At 45.0% G+C, this 18,178-nt stretch overlaps 1 protein-coding gene and 1 long non-coding RNA gene across 7 annotated transcripts in view; one reads left to right on the top strand and one right to left on the bottom strand.

Annotated features, from left to right (window-relative positions):
* The window catches only part of LOC138567363 (uncharacterized), a 211,424-nt gene that overhangs the window by 122,167 nt on the left and 71,079 nt on the right, over positions 1–18,178 (bottom strand). The window lies entirely within an intron of this gene.
* The window catches only part of TFE3 (transcription factor binding to IGHM enhancer 3), a 237,049-nt gene that overhangs the window by 197,445 nt on the left and 21,426 nt on the right, over positions 1–18,178 (top strand). For all 6 annotated transcript variants that reach the window (XM_069645496.1, XM_069645491.1, XM_069645494.1 and 3 more), the window contains exons 6-9: positions 7,380–7,497; positions 9,742–9,798; positions 14,934–15,009; positions 17,705–17,852. In XM_069645496.1, the coding sequence (XP_069501597.1) occupies positions 7,380–7,497; positions 9,742–9,798; positions 14,934–15,009; positions 17,705–17,852 (399 nt within the window). The remainder of the gene's footprint in view (positions 1–7,379; positions 7,498–9,741; positions 9,799–14,933; positions 15,010–17,704; positions 17,853–18,178) is intronic.

Raw genomic sequence — 18,178 nt, 5'->3', positions numbered from 1 at the left:
GCATCTGGGAAAGGACTTCTGGATCCTGGGGAAAAGCAGGAAGACTGAGAGGAGTCTAGGCTTGTCAGAAAACCCCAAGAAGAATCTTCCCAGAAGATAAACATATTGGATTCTGGTTTTGATAGATTAGTGATGGACACTGAAAAATAGGTTTATATACTGTATGTTGGGTAATCCCCAAGAGTGTTGATGTATAGGCAAGGGCAGCATGGAGGCTAAAGACTTTTGAAGAGTAGAGAATTGAGACTGTATTTTCGCCATTTTCGCTTGGATATGGCTTTAGAATTTAGCATCTAAAGGAGGCGATGAGGACTCCTAAGGACACATTTTTTAAGTTTGTCCTTTAAAAGGACACACCACCGTTGAATGTCTGGAAGAACTCTCCCTTTGTGATGACACGCACAGACTGGTTTTAATTTAGAGTCTTCCTTATAGACTAGGAACACAGGCGGCATGCACGGAGATTGATTCAACTACCCCAAACAATCTCACCAACACTTTAGCCCGCCGCTTAATTACCGCCAGGTACCACAGTGGTGTTGTATTATCGAGATATTGGCAATCACCCCACAACCTGAGAGGTTGTCATTGTCGGGTGCCCTGGCCACAGGAGTATCAAGGGAGGATAAGGGGAGCTATGAGAGAGCATGTTAGAGGTGGGGGCCAGAGGAGTAAGGAACCTGTATGCCAGTCGGACCCAGATCAGGACAAAAACACATCAGGGGAGACTATGCAAGCCGAGCGCATCAATTAAGGATAGAGACGCAAACTAACCAACCCTACTAACAATTTCCCTTTCTGCATACACCTCTCAAACTCCAAACCAAGCACAACCAAAACCTACAGCACAACAAACCGCACAAACTTCACTACATCGCAACAACAAAACAAAAACACACATAGCCTTGCACAACAGTACATGATGACTACCGGCCGCAAACACCCCAGGCCCAGCCAACGGACCCACCGGGCTGAGGCCGCCAACAGCACATCACTGCTCTCTTGCACTTTTCCTGCTTCCTCCCACTAACTCAACCTCCCCTCCTCTTTCAGAGCCGCCAGAGTGCCAGGGGACCACTCCAGTGGTGATAGTGCGCGGTACAAATGTCCTTTTAACATTAACATAGTTTTAGTGAACCCTCTTATGTCCCTTTTGGAGTACTCATCTAGACCTAATCTTGACCATCCTGACTGTAATCATCTACACCCAATCTTGACCATCCTGACTGTAAAATAAAGGTGGTAAACCGCATTCTTTGATGTGGCGTGTCGAGTTCCCCACAAGCCCATGGGATATAATGCCCGAGTGCTTTTTGGCAATCCCGTACCAGCTAGGTCTACTTCTCCACTCCTTAGGGTACATGTTAATGTTAAAGATCATTTATACCGCGCAGTATCACTACCGGAGTGGTCCCCTGGCACGCTAAATATCAGGTCTACATAGTCTCACTCTAGAGCACAGGTCAACCTCTTAGGCCAACATCAATACCTTCACACCCCTCCTTCCAGCAAGCATTTCCTACCTCTTTCTTAGGATTTTTGTCAGGCTGTGATATTGTCACCCTGAAACCAAAGTGCACTTTCCACTTATAGAGCAATGGGTATATTTATACCTGAAGCAGCCCTTGTGACACTCTGGTCATAGAGCAGCACCAGGGATTCTAATGGAGTTGACATGGGTAGCAGTTAATGGCCTGGCCAGCCGAAATTGATGTCCATGCCATTCGATCTCGCCAGGCTCAGCTAGATATGGGAATCCCCTGACCTGGCCCTTGTAGTCGTATGGCTCAAGTTCGGTCATTGCGGAGGCAGCAGTTAATTTTCAGCAAATTCCTGATTTCTCGTCTGAGTAACTGTGTAACAACTGCACATCTCTGGTTACCAATTGGATCTTTCTTAACAACTCGGCAATAATAGTAAGTAGCTAACTCTGGTTTGTTTGAAGGACCATTCCAGCCCTATGTTTATGGTGGGGGTGTACCATCTGAAATAGAAGCACACAGGACAACCATAAGCTTTCCTTAGCAATAGCTGTGGTCAAGCAATTGGTGTGAACCTTTAGGAAGGGTGTGGGCCACCCAATCAGTGGGACAGCACCCACTCAACCTTTGTGGGAGTCTTCTCTGGATGTTTTCTCTCCAGGTGTGGATGTAGGCTTCAATGTACATAGGGGGGTCCTGTATGGACATCCCATGGTTACAACATGAGACACACATCTGCAAACAGTGTGCCTTGGGCGACCTGACTCTGAGGGACCTAGTTTCTCCCAGGGAACACAATCAGTATTTGCTTGCCCTTTGAGGTCTCACGTAAGGGTTGAACAGTGAAAAGGTGGGTAACTCAAGGGAAAATTAAAAAATATTCAGGGTCATATACTAGAGTGGTAAGGTGGATCTTTCATGTTTACCACCTCGCCGTCTCTGCTAGCTACCTGTGCAACTCTGTTTACTCCAGATATACAACTTTCTAATCATCCCCCACGCCTTCACATGAACTAGCCCTTCCCATTGTGTTAATGTGTAGCACAGAGGTGAATGCAATCCCTTAACCACACAATACCACAACCATAGCAACCCCCAAACTACCCCTTGAACCTCACTCTGTCACGTGAAGCCCACAAAGACCCCACCCATAGTAAGAGGGTTGGAGTCCAGATACCCATGAGCGCTACAGCCCCCATGATCCATATGGCCCATTCAATGCTTGCAAGTTGATTTTCCTCACAACCTTCATGCAAAGCCCTGCAGAACATTAAAACCAGATTATATGTTGGTGTCCTGTTGGACATAGGGATTGGGCAATTCCAGGCCTTTTCCACTTAAGAATTGAATTCAATCTTACGTGGTCCGCACTGTTACCTTTAATTCCGCAGTTTATTTCAGATGTCCTCATCGGTTTGTTCTTCTTGTGTATAATCCCAGTCTGGGCCAGAAACACCAACCATATGAGAAGAACTCAGGACTAAACCTAGTGAGAGCATTCCAGTAATGGGTAATGGAAATAGAACAAGCTAGATCAGAAATTCTGGCATGATTTGCTTGGGAATGTGAAGGGTAAAATGTGCTTACTTCCAGAGGAATTTACACAACCAGCAGTTTGACATTTCTCAGCCAGGCAGGGTGATTGAAGGAGTACGATTGCTTAGTAGGCCAGGCCCTTTGCCTTTTATACTCACCAAATCCCCACCTAAATAGTTTCCAAGCACCTCTGCTTGTCCGTGGAGTGGTGTACTGCACCCCCCACGGAGGTATCCAGACCAGAGTCTGCTGGAAGAGAAAAAAATGAACAAGAGGCAGATAAAGAGGATGGGAGCACAGGAAATTGCTGCTACAAACAATGGGAAGGATGCAACAGGGGAAGAATGAGTTGTGATAGCAGGGTGCATATCCGTCCTGTCTTAGTTGTGCAAAAAGGAAAAGGCAGATATATCATGTTGTGATAATTGGGTTGTATTTCCAAGGCAGATTTGAGGAGTCGTAACTAGTACACAGTTTAATGTTGGATGCACGAGGAGCTTGAGAGTGTGCTCGACCAATCCTGGAACTTTGGTGGACAAACTCCAGAATGTTAATCCTGTGACTGCCTAGCCTGAGCCAAGAGTGGTGTAGTCAAACATAGACTGCGTATAAAGGTAAATGTTGTCCCGAGTAAGTGCAGATATTTGTAAAACGCACATTGCAAGAAAACCCATTCTAGGTGCTGAAGTTATAGAGGCCTGTCAACATTACTTGAGAGACCAAATGTAGTTTTAAGGATACATGAAGCAATTGTGATGAATCCTACGGAGTCATCACTGAACCCCAGCCTAAAGTCTCCTCCCATGTGGGCAGAGGATGACAGATGCTACCTGATCCTAACTCCGGGGGGTGGTATTATGATGGAGGATCATATGGGAGGAGATGGCTGTCAGCAAGATGTGGATGACTCAATCTGGAGAGATACAGTTTTCCTCCATTTTCTGTGTAGAAGACCCTATAATTCCAGAGTTCCTGGTGGTATATTGTCATCATACAAGACCCTCCAGTTGTAAAACTCTGAACCCCTTCTTGTAAAACCTTCTAAACAGAATACCATTTACACTTCAGACATACAAAACATCCCTAAAACACATTTAACATCTCTTGTTTCTGATGGTTGTAATTTAAACAAAGATGTAAAGCAATTTAACTTTAAAAGGTTTAAAATCCCTTTGGACTCCAAATCCCATAAATCCTCAAGTACTCAGACGATGAAGGAGTCAATGTGGAATGAAGGTAACATCAAGTTAATCGTGCGCACTAGTTGTCATACTAATAATCAGTTGTGCAGGGCATTTAAACCTGAGGAACACCTGCAAATAAGAGAGGAGAGCTGCAGAGTGAGTGAAGCGGGAAGCGGGCCTAAAGCAGAAGCAGACACACAGAGACTAGTTGTACTGAAAGAGCCAGATGCTTACAGGCAACCGCCTGGAAGCATACTTTACTGGAGGAACGGGTGTCTGTAGAAATGCAGCGGCGACCTAGGAAGGACCGCTCTAAGGCAAAAAGCCGCCGCGGTCCTGTGGGGCTGTTTCGGTTCCATTGGCAAGTGGGTGAGAAGCCAACACGGGAACCGAACACGGGTATGCAAGAAAGAGGAAGCCTTCTGAAAGACAGAACTTCGCCACAACTACATGTTACCCAAGGGATTCGGACAAGAGAATTTGGGGGTCCCCGTACGTGTCGGCAAACTTACGAACAATTGAATAACTATTTTGGATACCAATAAAATAGAGTTGAAAGGCAAAAGTTGTACAGAATTCCTTATGAGATGTCAATTTGGGGAAACCTGGAACCAGTATTGCGAAGAAGTACTAATGCAGCGATTGACGGACAGAACTTGAACAAATCTCCATATATGGGATGTCAATATGGGGGCAGGTGGTACAAATAGTACCTGAAGTCAATGGTATAAACAGTGAAGGAGTGCAACTGGGTCATACTTGGAAAGAAAGTGAACATTGTAGGAAGACCTGGTGAAAGAAACACATCAGGCAGTGAACCCTTTACTGGAGAAAGATACCTGGCATAAGAGTACACCAGGGGATCTGCAAGATACAGAAGGGGGTGATTCCTGGCAGGTAATCCATAAAGCATATGTAAGAAAGAGACCTAGTGAAAGACACCTGGCGGGAGAGTACACCAGGACATTTAAAGAGTCAATTGAAGAATTCCTGGCAGGGGAGTATATCTGGAAACCATCCTTGGAACATGTGTGTGAAAGAGACACTTTGTCATCTGTGAAGAAGTTGTGGGAAATCATTGTTTGAAAATATACATTTTACCATCCCTCGAAGTAGAAGAGTTTTCTTTCCTATTATCCAAACAGTGTTGTGGGAAAAGACATTTCTACTAATTCTGAGGAATCATTGTTTGGAAAAGACACTTTTTGCCATCCGTAAGAAAGTGTTTTTGGAAGGAGACATTTCAACTACTCACTCAAGCTTTAAGAAGGACACTTTTTCCTACTTGAAATAATCCAGGGGAAGGGAACCCCCTCCTGGATCCAAGAATTATTTACTAAATGTTCTTGTTTGTTTTACGTACGATTTTTATTAAGTAAAAAACAGAAACATTTGCCTTGCACCTTTGTTTAAATGTGAGGGTCAAATATGTTTTGGACACAAGGACTGTTGGCATAATTTCAATGACAAGACACAGCCTGATCTTTAGCTTTAGTTTCCTAGCTAGGGAAACTCTTTAGGATAGGGATGGAAAGGCCTTTATCCAACACCTTTAATTTAATAAAATGTCTAATGTTGAAAACATTACAACTTTGTTTCCGCCTCTCTTTTCTGTCCCCTCACATAATGCACAGACAAATAATGGCTAGTCGAAGTTCTGGGTATGGAAGAATGTTTGTCATGTCAACTAGGAATTGTATCTTTGTTTTGTTCTCCAAAAACAGAAACGAAAAATTCACATTCAAGGAGGTCTAATTACGTACGAGGATAAGATCTATATTAACAAGGATGGGTGGCCGGCAGGATTCCTTTAGTACTCTGCAGGTCGGTTTGGTGAAAGCGCATTGTATTTTTCCCAAACTAACTTTCTGCAAAGCACTGGATGGAAATGAGAAGAACCTTTCCAGGACTTTGCGGGGGTGCATTGGTTACCAGCAGCATCAGAAGAAGATTATTGGGCTGATTCATGGTGCTAAAGGCTGCAGAGATGTCTAATAACACCAGGAGCTAACAGATGCCATTGTCCATATCAACCATTTTGCGCATCAACCTTTGCTACTAGCAGGGGTCCAGTGAAGGCTTCATAGTAGGGTACAAATTGGGTCCTGCGAGAGCGGCAAGATTACCTGTGCCCTACATAGCAGGGGCGTTGCTAGGGGGGGGTAAGGGGCTATAGCCCCTGATCGTTTGGTTGTAGCCCCGGATAGAATCTCAGGAGCTACAGCCAAAAGGCTAGCTAGCCCCCAGTCCCAACAGTTCTGACATTAACTTAGCCCCGGGTCTTTTCCAGACCTAGCAACTCCCCTGCTACATAGACTGGTTGATTTCCTATTTTGTCTTTAGCAAAGGGAGAGCCTACTTTCCAGGTTTCTCGATGCCCAGAGAACAAAATGAGGTCTTGCCGATGGGTTTTAGAGTGCTCCACTCCACTGTCTGCACTGTTAGGGCACTGACTATGAACATGAATTAGGGTAGATTGTACGCTCTGATGGCACACACCACTTAGGCAGACCTAGTTGTAGGGGGATTCTGCTTGGTGATCACACTCATCCCTGGCCTGGCCATGCAAATCTCTTGAGTAAATAACGCAAATCATTGTTAGTCACAGTTCACAAGAGTCAGAAATATGTCAGAATGAGGCAATGGAGTAAGCACTAATTACATACTACAGCAACTCCATCACTCTTACTCCGTAAACTCATTGGCATTAATGACAAACACTGCGTACAAAGCTATACAATTATTATCACTAGCCAGGCTACTTTGTGGGAAGTAAAGGCCAGGAAGTAGAAGGGATGTACTATAGAAGTGGTGAGATGATGTGTTAGTGCAGTGGGCCTCGGGCCTTTCAGATTTAGAGCTATATGAATTACTGATCTTCTCGCTCACGATGCCCAAAAATGTGCGATGTGAAAGAGCGCACTGACTAAGACTAGTAGAGGTACTATTTTGTTTAACATTTCCAGTTTTTTCATTGAGAGATTTTTTTGGCACCTATATACCCAAATGGGCTGCTCTGGTTCATTCCTAAGTTAAGATGTCTGGGTCTTCCCCAGGTTACCAAGTCACTGGCTGAGCGGTGGTAACTTTAAAGTATGGGAGGGAGGTTTTGGACAGTATCTTATAGACCGCTCAGTGATTGTCTGCTCATGAGTAACCCGTCTCTCCGTCTCCTCAGCTTCCAGTGTCTGCCAATATTCTAGATGTGTACAACGCCCAGGGAATGACCGCGCCTGCCATCACTATCAGCAACTCCTGTCCGGCTGACCTTCCTAATGTCAAAAAGGAGTATACGGGTAAGATATGATGGGAGTGGCATGTAGCCTTTGGTATGTGGGAAATGCCAACATTTGTATCCTTGTGGAGGATACAGCTGTTTGTTTTGAGTTTGGGTCGGATACAAGCACAGTATCAGCGATAGAGATGTCCAGAGGGAAAAGAGGTGTAGCGAGAGTACTAGAGATAATGGTCCACAACACCTGCTTGTAGCTTGCAATGGTTCATTAATAGCTCACATCTACCCACGGAACAGTGATAAGGAGTCCAGTTCACGAGATTGCTAAAAAAGAGGAGGTGAATTGAGCAGCTTGAAGTATATGCAGCTGCGCATCCAAGTGAAATAGAAGATAATATTCACTTGGCATCCATGCACGAGAATTAGGGGGAAGGTGACAAGAAGTTAGCTCCTCTGGGACTAAACCAGTGACTGATCATTTCTGTTAAAAAAAGATAAGTATTTGATGGGTCCTGAAGAAAGTGGGAGAGAAGCGATTAAAGAACCTATTGAAACCGGTTGACCATTTCTAACTGGACTGCCCATTAATCAGTTGGTCACCCATACTTCCAAGTGATTGATTTTTTTAGTGTTTATATGAGCAGATGAGAAGGGAGCATTTAAGTTTATTATAACTCCCTCCCGTGCTAAACGAATGATTCGGGCTATTATTTTCCGGTTTTCAATTTTTACTCTGCGATACCAAGTGTTTGTTGGTGCTTGGCAAGACTTAACATCTTGGGTCAGCAAGTCATCTATCCCCTGACTCTAGATAGGCGGTGCACCAGCATCCATAGGGATAGGCACCTGAGAAAGGGACAGCTAGTTCTCAGTTGGAGCTATACGTGAGGTATTAATTAACCATTGCAAGCTACAAGCGGGTTTTGTGGACCATTATCTCTGTTGTATTAAAAAGATTAGGGCTATGCACATGGTCCAGAAGACGTAGTAGGTATTTTTTGTGTATAGGTAGTGAGCGTGCCGACAAAATACTTCAGGCTAGTCCTCTCACACATGCCAATCCAAAGACTTGCAAAAGAGACCAATTCTGGATGTCACGCCCCACCCCATTTCCCCAAGGGAGATGTATTCTTGCCCACCCCATATCGACCCTCAACACAAACCCCATTGTGCCTTTGCAGTGGGACAGTGAAAGCCAGCATTGATCTGCTTGGCTCCAGAATGGTGTTTGCTGGAGTTAAGGGGTCACCAGAGGAAAAAACGGTCACTGCCCCTGTATCATCAAAGAAAATCCCAATCCAGGTGGGGGAGAGCATGGATGGGAATTAGTGAGATTTTTAAGGAGAAGCAGGTGCAGATGGCTGTGTTTGTGGAGCCACCCTATTCACAGGGTAAGAGCTTTGGCTAAAAAAGACTTTCTGGGTGCACTGATGAAAGCGGTCATGTTATCGCAACATTGGAACTTGTGGGCTACATTGTTTCAACAAACCTTTCGCTATGTTGAAGATAAAAGGGGGAAATCGTAATGGGGTGCGGGGCCTTAAACAGGATTGTAAAAGAGCATATCTGTTACCCTGCTTCTGACCAAAGCAGATGATACACTTTTCTGCTATGCAGAGCTGTGTGGGTTGAACAGTAAACCGATAGACCGAAGAGGGGGGGAACATAGGGAGGCGGGCAGGACTGACTCTGTAGATGAGGACTGCACTCCTGTACCAGAAGTTAGTGGTATGGGCCAACAGTCCACGAGTGAAAAAAATCCCACTCTAAAAAATGATGAGACCTTTTATGTTTGCATACGTGTCCCATAAAATGGCACACACACAGCGTAGGCTTTTAATGGCCAAGCCGGGATAAGCATTGGGATGTTTCATACCAATCTAAAATGTGCTATGATTAGCAAGTTTGAAACAGGGGCCTTTGCCAATTGTCAGTTTATATACGCATGAAAGGGTACCTATGCCTATTATGCCAACTGTGTACATGCAGATGTGGTGCACAAGTTGAACAAAGGGAATTTGTGCAGCCCTTATCCAGGACCTGTGGGCGATGCTGTTTGTGGGAGCCTCTAGACCCAAATGAGATGCCCCATGTATTAAGGGTTGGTTTGGGCACTGCAGCGAGGCATCATGTACTCGAAGATGGGTCAGCGAGGGCATTAGCGGATGTTTAATAACAGTGATGACCGTCTCGCATAGAAGAGCAGGTTTGCAACATGGTGTCGTGGATGTTGGGAAAAGAGGTGAAGGAAAGATGCCTCGCGCTACATATGCTTCACCCTCACACTATGTTCTCATCCTAACAGAGAATGACTCAAAGGTGCTGATGAAGGAACGTCAGAAGAAGGACAATCACAACCTCAGTGAGTATCCAAGTACCCCCGCCACCCTTCTCACGTGCACCCTCACGAAATGAGAGTTCCTTCCCCCAATTTCCCTCATTCTGGGTGTTGCTGTTCAAATTCCTCCCAAGTAATACCATTTCACAGTACCAAGGAGGAAAAGGAGAGGAGGGGGTGATAAAAAAGCAGTGGGGAAGATGCACAGTGGGGTAAAGTTGTCTGGGGATAAACGTGGGTCTGTTGGACCCTTGGAGTCTGTAACCCCTGGCCTGGAGCAGGGTGGGTCTGCACAGGCTGTGTGACTGTGATGCTAGGCTAACTTTTTTACATGTAACTTGCGCACTATGAATAGAGGAGAAAGGAGCCAGCGACTTCATGGGTAGAACCACGCCGTTTGTTCTGCCTTGGCATGAAGAGAAAAAGCCGACCGGCAAAACAACCATACCTCGCATCCTGCGCCCCAAATCCCATATGTTGCTTCCCTGGAGAACATCCTTAAGGTAATAAAATCGTTTCACGTATCTTATTATACACACATACAGGCTATCCCTCATCCTATGAATCTCTGTCAGAAGAAATCTCCCTATCCACTTCAACATACAAACAATGTATAAAAACAGATGCAGGTCACAAGTGTACCTTTTACAAGCCCACACAAAAAGATTCAGAATCATCAGCACACAACGGAGGGACATCGAACCTCTCGGAGCACCCGCAGAGACATAGCCACGTGCATTACACCGTCGCTGCGAACAGCTCAGCATCCGTGAGCAAATACACCAACGCCGAGACTAGCTTCCAGAAGTGTATTCCAGACGGCACTTATACCCGACGGAGGAACACACAAATAGCGAGATACGAATTTAAGGAATCCGTTGAAGTGCGAGGGATCACAGTACTCAACGCAGTCAAACCTAACGCAGTCAGCCGCTATACCTATTATCTAAGATTTCAAGTGTCGGTGACATTATCAGATGACAGTATCCTACAACAAGCCAGAGTCACGGCTACTTGTAGATTGGGAAGCGACGGTGCCAACTGAATCACAACATTGATTCAACATCAGAATGAGATTCATAGAAAAAGTACCCAAGATGCTGGAGAAGATGATCTAAACAACCACGATTATCGAAACCGGTCGACCAGAACAAGCATGAGCGAGCTCATGCAAAAGAAAATTTCATAAACAATACCTTTGTACACGTCATACATTATGTGTGTGTACCTCTAGAAAGTTGGTCTCCACTCTAGAGGCTGTTTGCTCTTGACAGAGAGCCTGTCAGTCATTTTAACAACAGAATCGGGTTTCCAGCTGATATGACATACCTCAATTTATTGGTGATTAAAACAGAGTCAAAATCCAGAAGAGAGGATATGCCCATGTCACTAGTATACAAGACACATTTATTTGTGTGTGTGGGCTTGTAAAAGGTACACTTGTGACCTGCATCTGTTTTTTATACATTGTTTGTTTGTTGAAGTGGATAGGGAGATTTCTTCTGCTATCCCATTTAGATAGGCGGTGCACCGTCCGCCTTCTAGGGAGAGATTCATGGGATGAGGGACATGCTGTTCTACATTGAGGGATAGCCTGTATGTGTGTATGATGAGAGATGTGAAACAATTTTGTTACCTTAATGATGTTCTCCAATACCGTTCTGTTGTGATACATTACTGTTCTTTAACGTTAGGAATGGACTTTGGACCGTTTGGTCTATCGTTTTTTGCCCTAGGTGTGTTTAGCTGCCTCCCTCACCCCACAACACAAAACCCACACCTTGTGTTCCAATTTTGGTAGATATGCAACAGCAAGATACAAGGGTTTGCCCACAATCGTACACCAGGTTAAGTAAGCTTGGATTTGAGCCCACTCTGCACCTTGGACTCTTTAACAGATGACTTCTGACCTTTAGTTGGTTCAAATATGTGTTAATGTTTTGCTGTAAAGAGCTAAAATAAAATTGGGTTTCCGGAGATCACTTGAAAAGCACACAAGTCACATTATAAACTAGCCTGCCAAATATAGAAATCCTTCTAGAAGCATGTTATGGAAAAAAAGAGTTTACTTGTAGATTTGTTTTCCCCATCCTGAATGCAAGTGATGCTTTGCTAAAAAAAAAAAATAACAAAAAAAACGTCTTTGTGTTTGGCAACTATACTGTCAAAACTTAGACACAAAAGTACACTACAGGCTCACCTGTTTCTAGTCATTGTTTGACAGTCATGCAGCTTGTTAGTGTAGATGAATGGAAGTTTCACAAAACAGTAATCATAGAATGTTTTTGGCCACTAGCGCAGGCAATGCCCTGTTCTTTATGCCCAAATGGTACAACTGTCAACACCGAGCAACACCCAAGGGGGAAGGCACCCCCGGGCCTCAACGTGTGCACCTGCCGATACAATGGCTGATGATGTTAATGTGCTGCAATTGGGTGGGAAGACCATCGAGTTCGTGACACCCACACTACTGATGCCCGTGTGGACACCTACCCTCATTTTTACCTCACTTTCACTTCCTTAATGATCAATCGTGAACTCACCAGGACAAGAACCCACGAGTGAAAAGGCATTGACAGGGGTTTATGGCACTCCCCTTGCTTCCTAAGGATTGGGATATCTAGACACATGGGGTCAGTAATCATTTACCAGAATAGGGTTTACAAACCAAGAGTTGTGTCTCGAACATTTCAAGAACACAGGGTGTTAATGTTTACAAGTTAAGACAACGAAGAGAACCTTGTATTTTGGGAGTTGTGGTTTAGCTGTTCCAAGATTGTAGTGTGGAGTCATTAAGGAGGAAGATGACCCAAGCGAAGCTACAAAATTGTAGTAGCGACTCCAAGATTAGTTTTGAAGCTTGTGGGGATAGTATCGATCGAGCACAGGGGCAACTGTAAAAGTGACAAAGTGGTTTTAGGATCACCAAGGATCCATTGAGCCAATCCAACTGTAGAGGCAATGGTGCACTGACACAGCTCTCCCTCTCTCCCTCTCCTTCTCCCACTCTCCAGAGAAGGGGTGGGGGTATCGTAACCTTAAAAAGGGAGAGATCAGTGGAGCCAGAGATCTGCCTGACCTTGAACCTTTCGTGTAAAACAGAACATACTCTTTTTTTTTTTCCAATTTTCTTACATTGATTCTGGCGTCATTGTTGGCAAAGCGTTAAATCGGCTAGGCTGCTCAGAACCTAGACCTAGCCAGAAATTGAGACAGACATTTGCCCAGCGCCTGTGTCCTTGGTTTATTCACTCCAGAATGGGACCCGGCACCGGGTGATGTGAAGCTTCCTTCTAGACAGCCGACAAGTGTGTTCTCTGAGTGCGCGTTTGTTGGTCATTCTCTGTGGGCATCACTCTTGACTGTACTAACATACCAGAATTGATCCCTATGTCGTAGGTAATATTTGTGTGGGAGGCGGTGCTCGCATGACATCTGAGATGGGGAAAGGGATAAGAATTGATGTTACCCCGTTTTAAGAATTTCCTTCATGCATACCCTGCTCATCCTTGTCATTGGAAATGATCTAACTTACCCTCATACCCAGTGTGGGAATTAGAATTTAGAATTACAATGGTAAAAGTAAAGGTAAGGTAAAGTGGTCTTGTATAGTGCTCTTCTGCAAACAATGTTGGCCTCTGCGCATGGCTCTGTAAAAAAGGGGTGGGGCTCTTTTTAGTGGGATGGAGGGAAAGGCGCAGAGCAGAAAGGCTGTCATGTTGGCAAGTGCAGGTTGGAAGCAGCCTGTACCTGAGTGGAGTATGGATTCTATTGCGTTAGGGTGGGTTAACGTGCTCTGTGGCATGCAAGCTGTAAGGGACGGTCCCATAGTTAACATGATGGCAGTTGGATGTATTGGAGTCGGGTGATATGTTGATAGGGAGAGGGCAGGGTGTGAATCCGTGCATAGTGTGCTAGGCCCTGTGGGCAGTCTGCTGGGCACTGGGTTTTGTGTACAGTTTTGTTGATTCAGTGGTGAGTAATTACTGAGGGGTTGGAGAAAGAAATTGAGCAAGTGTATGGTGAGTGCTTGTGGCATGCTTGCTTCGTTTTTTGCAGACTGGACGCCATGGTCAAGGGTTCTGTTGATTTGGGCGCGTGTAAGCTTTGAGTTGTGGTTCACAGAGCCAGCAAGAAAAGTCAGATTATTTTGAGTTACTTATGTCTATATGGTTTAGTTTAACTGAAGAGCCACGTGTTGAGCTGTTTCCTGAATGTCTGGTGGTTTGATTCAAGGTGGAGGTGTTTAGGCAGTGACTTCCAAAGTGTGGTAGCTAAAAATGAGACGAATAATCCTCCTCGGCTTTTCCTCTTGGAATCCTGGCCAAGAACTAGCGCGGTGTTACTTGATCTGAGAGTCCTGGAAGGCGTGTAATGCCGAAACATCCTTGTGAAACAAGCCTGGCCCTTTCTAGGGTTAGCGTGGTAGGCAATGCAGATGGTCTTGCGGTGGATCCTTTCTTTGATGGGGAGTCAATGCAGCATGCGAAGTGCAAGGGTGATGTGTCTGAACCTTGTCATCCTAAGGAGTTGTTTTGCCACTGTGTTTTGTGTCCTTTGTAGCTTTACCATGAGGCCATCCGGCAGACCTAGATAAAGGCTGTTTACGTAATGCCTTCTTGTTAGGACTAGCGATTGTGATGCCCATGGTTCTGTGGTTGAACCAGAGGTCTGGTGGTATTCATCATAGCACACAAAGCTGCTAGGAACAGATTCTGACGATCGGTCGCTCTCCATTCTGGTTCAAGCCTGAGGCTACCAATGTTCTGAGGTTTCCTACTGTGGAGGAGGGTGCTGGGCATGGGCCCAACTCAGCCAAGCCAACTATAGAGCCCCCGCTGTGCTTTGGAAAGGTCAAGTGATGCAATACACAAAAGAGCAAGCTCAAATGAACTATTGGTATTTGTATTCTATGTGCAACTTCTTACCAACCTACCCAACCCTTTGAGTGACGTGCTTAAGGCCATTGTTTTGGGGGATCTGCTAGGGTCGGCATGAATGCACCCACCCATTAGCCTCCCTGCTTTGACCCTAGGTGTAGATTTTACACCAGCAAGCAAGCAGATCGAGACATGATGCAGGAGCCGGTCGGCTGCCTGCCCTATCTGGCCCAACTCTACATGTTGTTTTGATGTCTTTTGTTGTTGTTGCTTTCACAGTTGAAAGGCGCCGCAGGTTTAACATAAACGACCGTATCAAGGAGCTGGGCACACTGATCCCCAAGTCCAACGATCCGTAAGTTTCATCATGACTGCTGCCTCCCACCTATCTGCAAGCCATTTTCAGTGGTCGAAGTGGGCGCCTGCGCGGGGGCAGTTGGGAACAATGCTCCTCTACTTTTTTTGTGTTTTTGTTTTACTGTTCCTTTAATTTTATTTGAAAAAGAACCCATTCCGGAATGGTTTTGTTTTAAAATAAAAGTGTAGGAAGAAGTTGAAACAGCAGGCATGTTTGATTGGTTGTTTGGATTGCTCGTGGGAGGGGGCGTGGCGATGGGGTTTGTGAGGAGCAGGGCAGGCCAGTAGGGAACATAGTTCCACTACTTCTTTTCGTCCACTGATTTCTCTCCACCTTCTACTGGTGCATCACTGTGTGTGTATTCAAAGCCTACGCCGGATATTTACCAATAAAACAGTTGATAAACTGGCCCCGGAGGTCCGTGCTCCAGTCAGTCACACATCAGACCCGCCATGTTTCAAAGGGGCACTATAAGCATGGAGGGGGGGGCTGCCTGTGAGCGCCTGGTGTTAGAGGCTACTAGCATGCCTTACAGACGGATTCCTTTGGTGGGCTGGACTTCCAAAGTTGTACGTACAACCACATTTAATGATTTTGAGCCCAGTTGTTTTTCACCTCAGCGAGAAATCACCTTACTACTAGTTCCAAAAGACATCTTTTTCCCATATAAAGACATGGCTCAGTTTTAAGTCTTAAAACCTAAACCATGTTTTAAATAAATTACCAACTGCCTGTATATTTGAGTGTGTGAATATGTAAATACTCATGTTTCTGGGCGCTATAAGGAGGACTTTTAGTGGCGTGTGACACCTTGTAAATCCCAGATAGACGCACACACACGTGCACTGTTTGGAAAATTATTAAATGCAATTGGAGACTGACCTAATGCTTTCCGCATCATATTCTGCAGGGCTTGCATCAGGCCCAGCAGAGTCCAAAAGCCCTACCCAACGCACTCAGAGCTGAACCCTCCCTAACCATCTTTCGCAAAACCCTCAAAACAACTCTTTTCAACTAGCTCCAACCCAACACACAACGGGGAACTAAGTTTTCTTCATCATATGTAACCATTAAGTCTGTAATGTAACTACTGCTTGGTCTGTAACCACCAAGCTTTCAGTATCTTTTGTAACCAGCAGGAACATTTTCTGGAACAGCGCCACGAATGCCTAAGGGCTGCTGCACGCTTTAAAAATGCTAATAAATAAGTGTTCAAGCAGGGACTTTGCAGGGGTGCCCGACCCTGCACTAAATGCATATTGGGATAATTTTTAACCCAATTCGGTCCCCCCATGGCAAAATAAAACCTAAAACCAAAGCGTAAGCTCTTTATGCCTTGTTTTTTATACTCTGTGGGATTTTAAAGTTATTTGAAATGGGGGCATACCTGCTTCACCTTCACTAAGCAGTATCGTACCTGCCTGCGTGTATTTTCATGCCGATGGAAAATCAAGGGATTCCTATGGAGTCCACCTGTCTTTCCCCATAAATAGTGCCTGCTAAACTCAATTTGCAGGTGGCATGTACACATTTCCCAAAACGATTGGAAGAGTGAAGTGTAAATCGCATTTGCTTGTGTTTCACTCTTGAACTGTACACTCCGTTCAGGAAATTAACACAATTTCACCGAGACAGTTCACACTTTAGTGCAAAGGGGCGGCACACTGCCCTGCAGTGCAATTTAGAAGTCACATAAACCCCCAGTGAAAAGGTGTGAAAATGCTGCTCTTCCTCGGTAGCTTTCACCATCACCCATGTTTAGAATCACATCCTATGTTCCAGACATCTGGAGGTATGTGGGTTTCAGAACACACTGAAGGTAAGATATTGAAAATATGTTGTTTGATTTTTGCAACATATGATTATTTTGAAGTCTTGTCACTAGAACCGTTTAATAACATTAACACTAAGAATCACAGATTTCCTTCAAAGGGCCTGAATGAGGGATTGGCGCATCCATTGATCTAGTTTGATTTGAATTTTATATTCTAATATTTTTAATTCAGTTACTGTTGATTAACTCTATCATATTTAACACACCTGTTAAACTAGATTGTCCTTACATGTCAGGTTTGATAACTCGACTAAGTGTGTTAGGCCATTCCTGTAGTTACATAGGCGACTTGTCTTTTAAAGGTTCCTTCGCTACCTGTGAGTCTTAGGATTGTAACAGCAAATATTATTTGGCAACTGGTTAGGGAGCCCCCCTCTATTTCTGATCCCACTTAATGCACTTTATGTATGGTTGATGTTATTGACTCCTCCCCAGCCCTACAGGCTTTTCTGGGGCATGGACATCAGACAGTACATATGGTGCATACACTACTGGAACATAATTGACCCGCACCTGAGCCACTTGGCCCTTCAAAAAACTCTGCTTGTGGCCAGCATGTAAATGATGTCACCCCATCCCTACCAACCTTTCACGGGCGGTTTTCTGACCTGTCGCCCCTTTCAGAGCCCTGACATGCACACCTCACCTTACTGACACTTCCCCAGCCCTACCCATGCTTACAGACGCACTGGCCTATCCTGGAATCTCCCTCCCTCATTATTGTCCACTCCTTGTCTGTGCCTTAGATGGGGGAGAGGGTCAGGCTGAGTAATCTTTTTCAGTGTCTGGGACCAGCAGGTGCTGTAGGAAGTAATACTCTCCTGCACTCGTGAACCTCTGCTTTTCCATGTTCCGCAGGGAGATGCGTTGGAACAAGGGCACCATCCTGAAGGCCTCGGTGGACTATATCCGCAAGCTGCAAAAGGAGCAACAACGCGCCAGGGACATGGAAATGAGACAGAAGAAGCTGGAGCATGCCAACCGCAGCCTGGTGCTGCGTGTGCAGGTAAAGGTGGCAGAGCCTGGCGCTGTGCGCGTAGGTGAATGGGGAGGTGGCAGGTCTGTTGTTGTAAGTGCATCTGAATTTTGTATTTGTATGCATTTGAAAAATCAGAATGTCAATTTTGATCAACTTGCATTAGCACATTTACAGATGGCGGAAACATTCCCACCAACGTGTGTACAATAGCATAAAGATGAGGACAAGTAGTAAGCCACTTTAGGAGGGTCTAAAACATTAGTGGACACGCCAGGGACAAAACGAACAGAAACAAAACGTATAAAATAAAGCTGGTGACTTAGAAAGGTGACGTTAACCTAAAGGGGCAAATG

Source organism: Ambystoma mexicanum, chromosome 2p, assembly GCF_040938575.1.
Source record: "Ambystoma mexicanum isolate Mex_15411 chromosome 2p, UKY_AmexF1_1, whole genome shotgun sequence".
In the NCBI taxonomy this organism is placed as follows: Eukaryota; Metazoa; Chordata; class Amphibia; order Caudata; family Ambystomatidae; genus Ambystoma; species Ambystoma mexicanum.
Note: the sequence above shows the minus strand (reverse complement) of the source record. Positions and strands in the feature narration are given on the sequence as shown.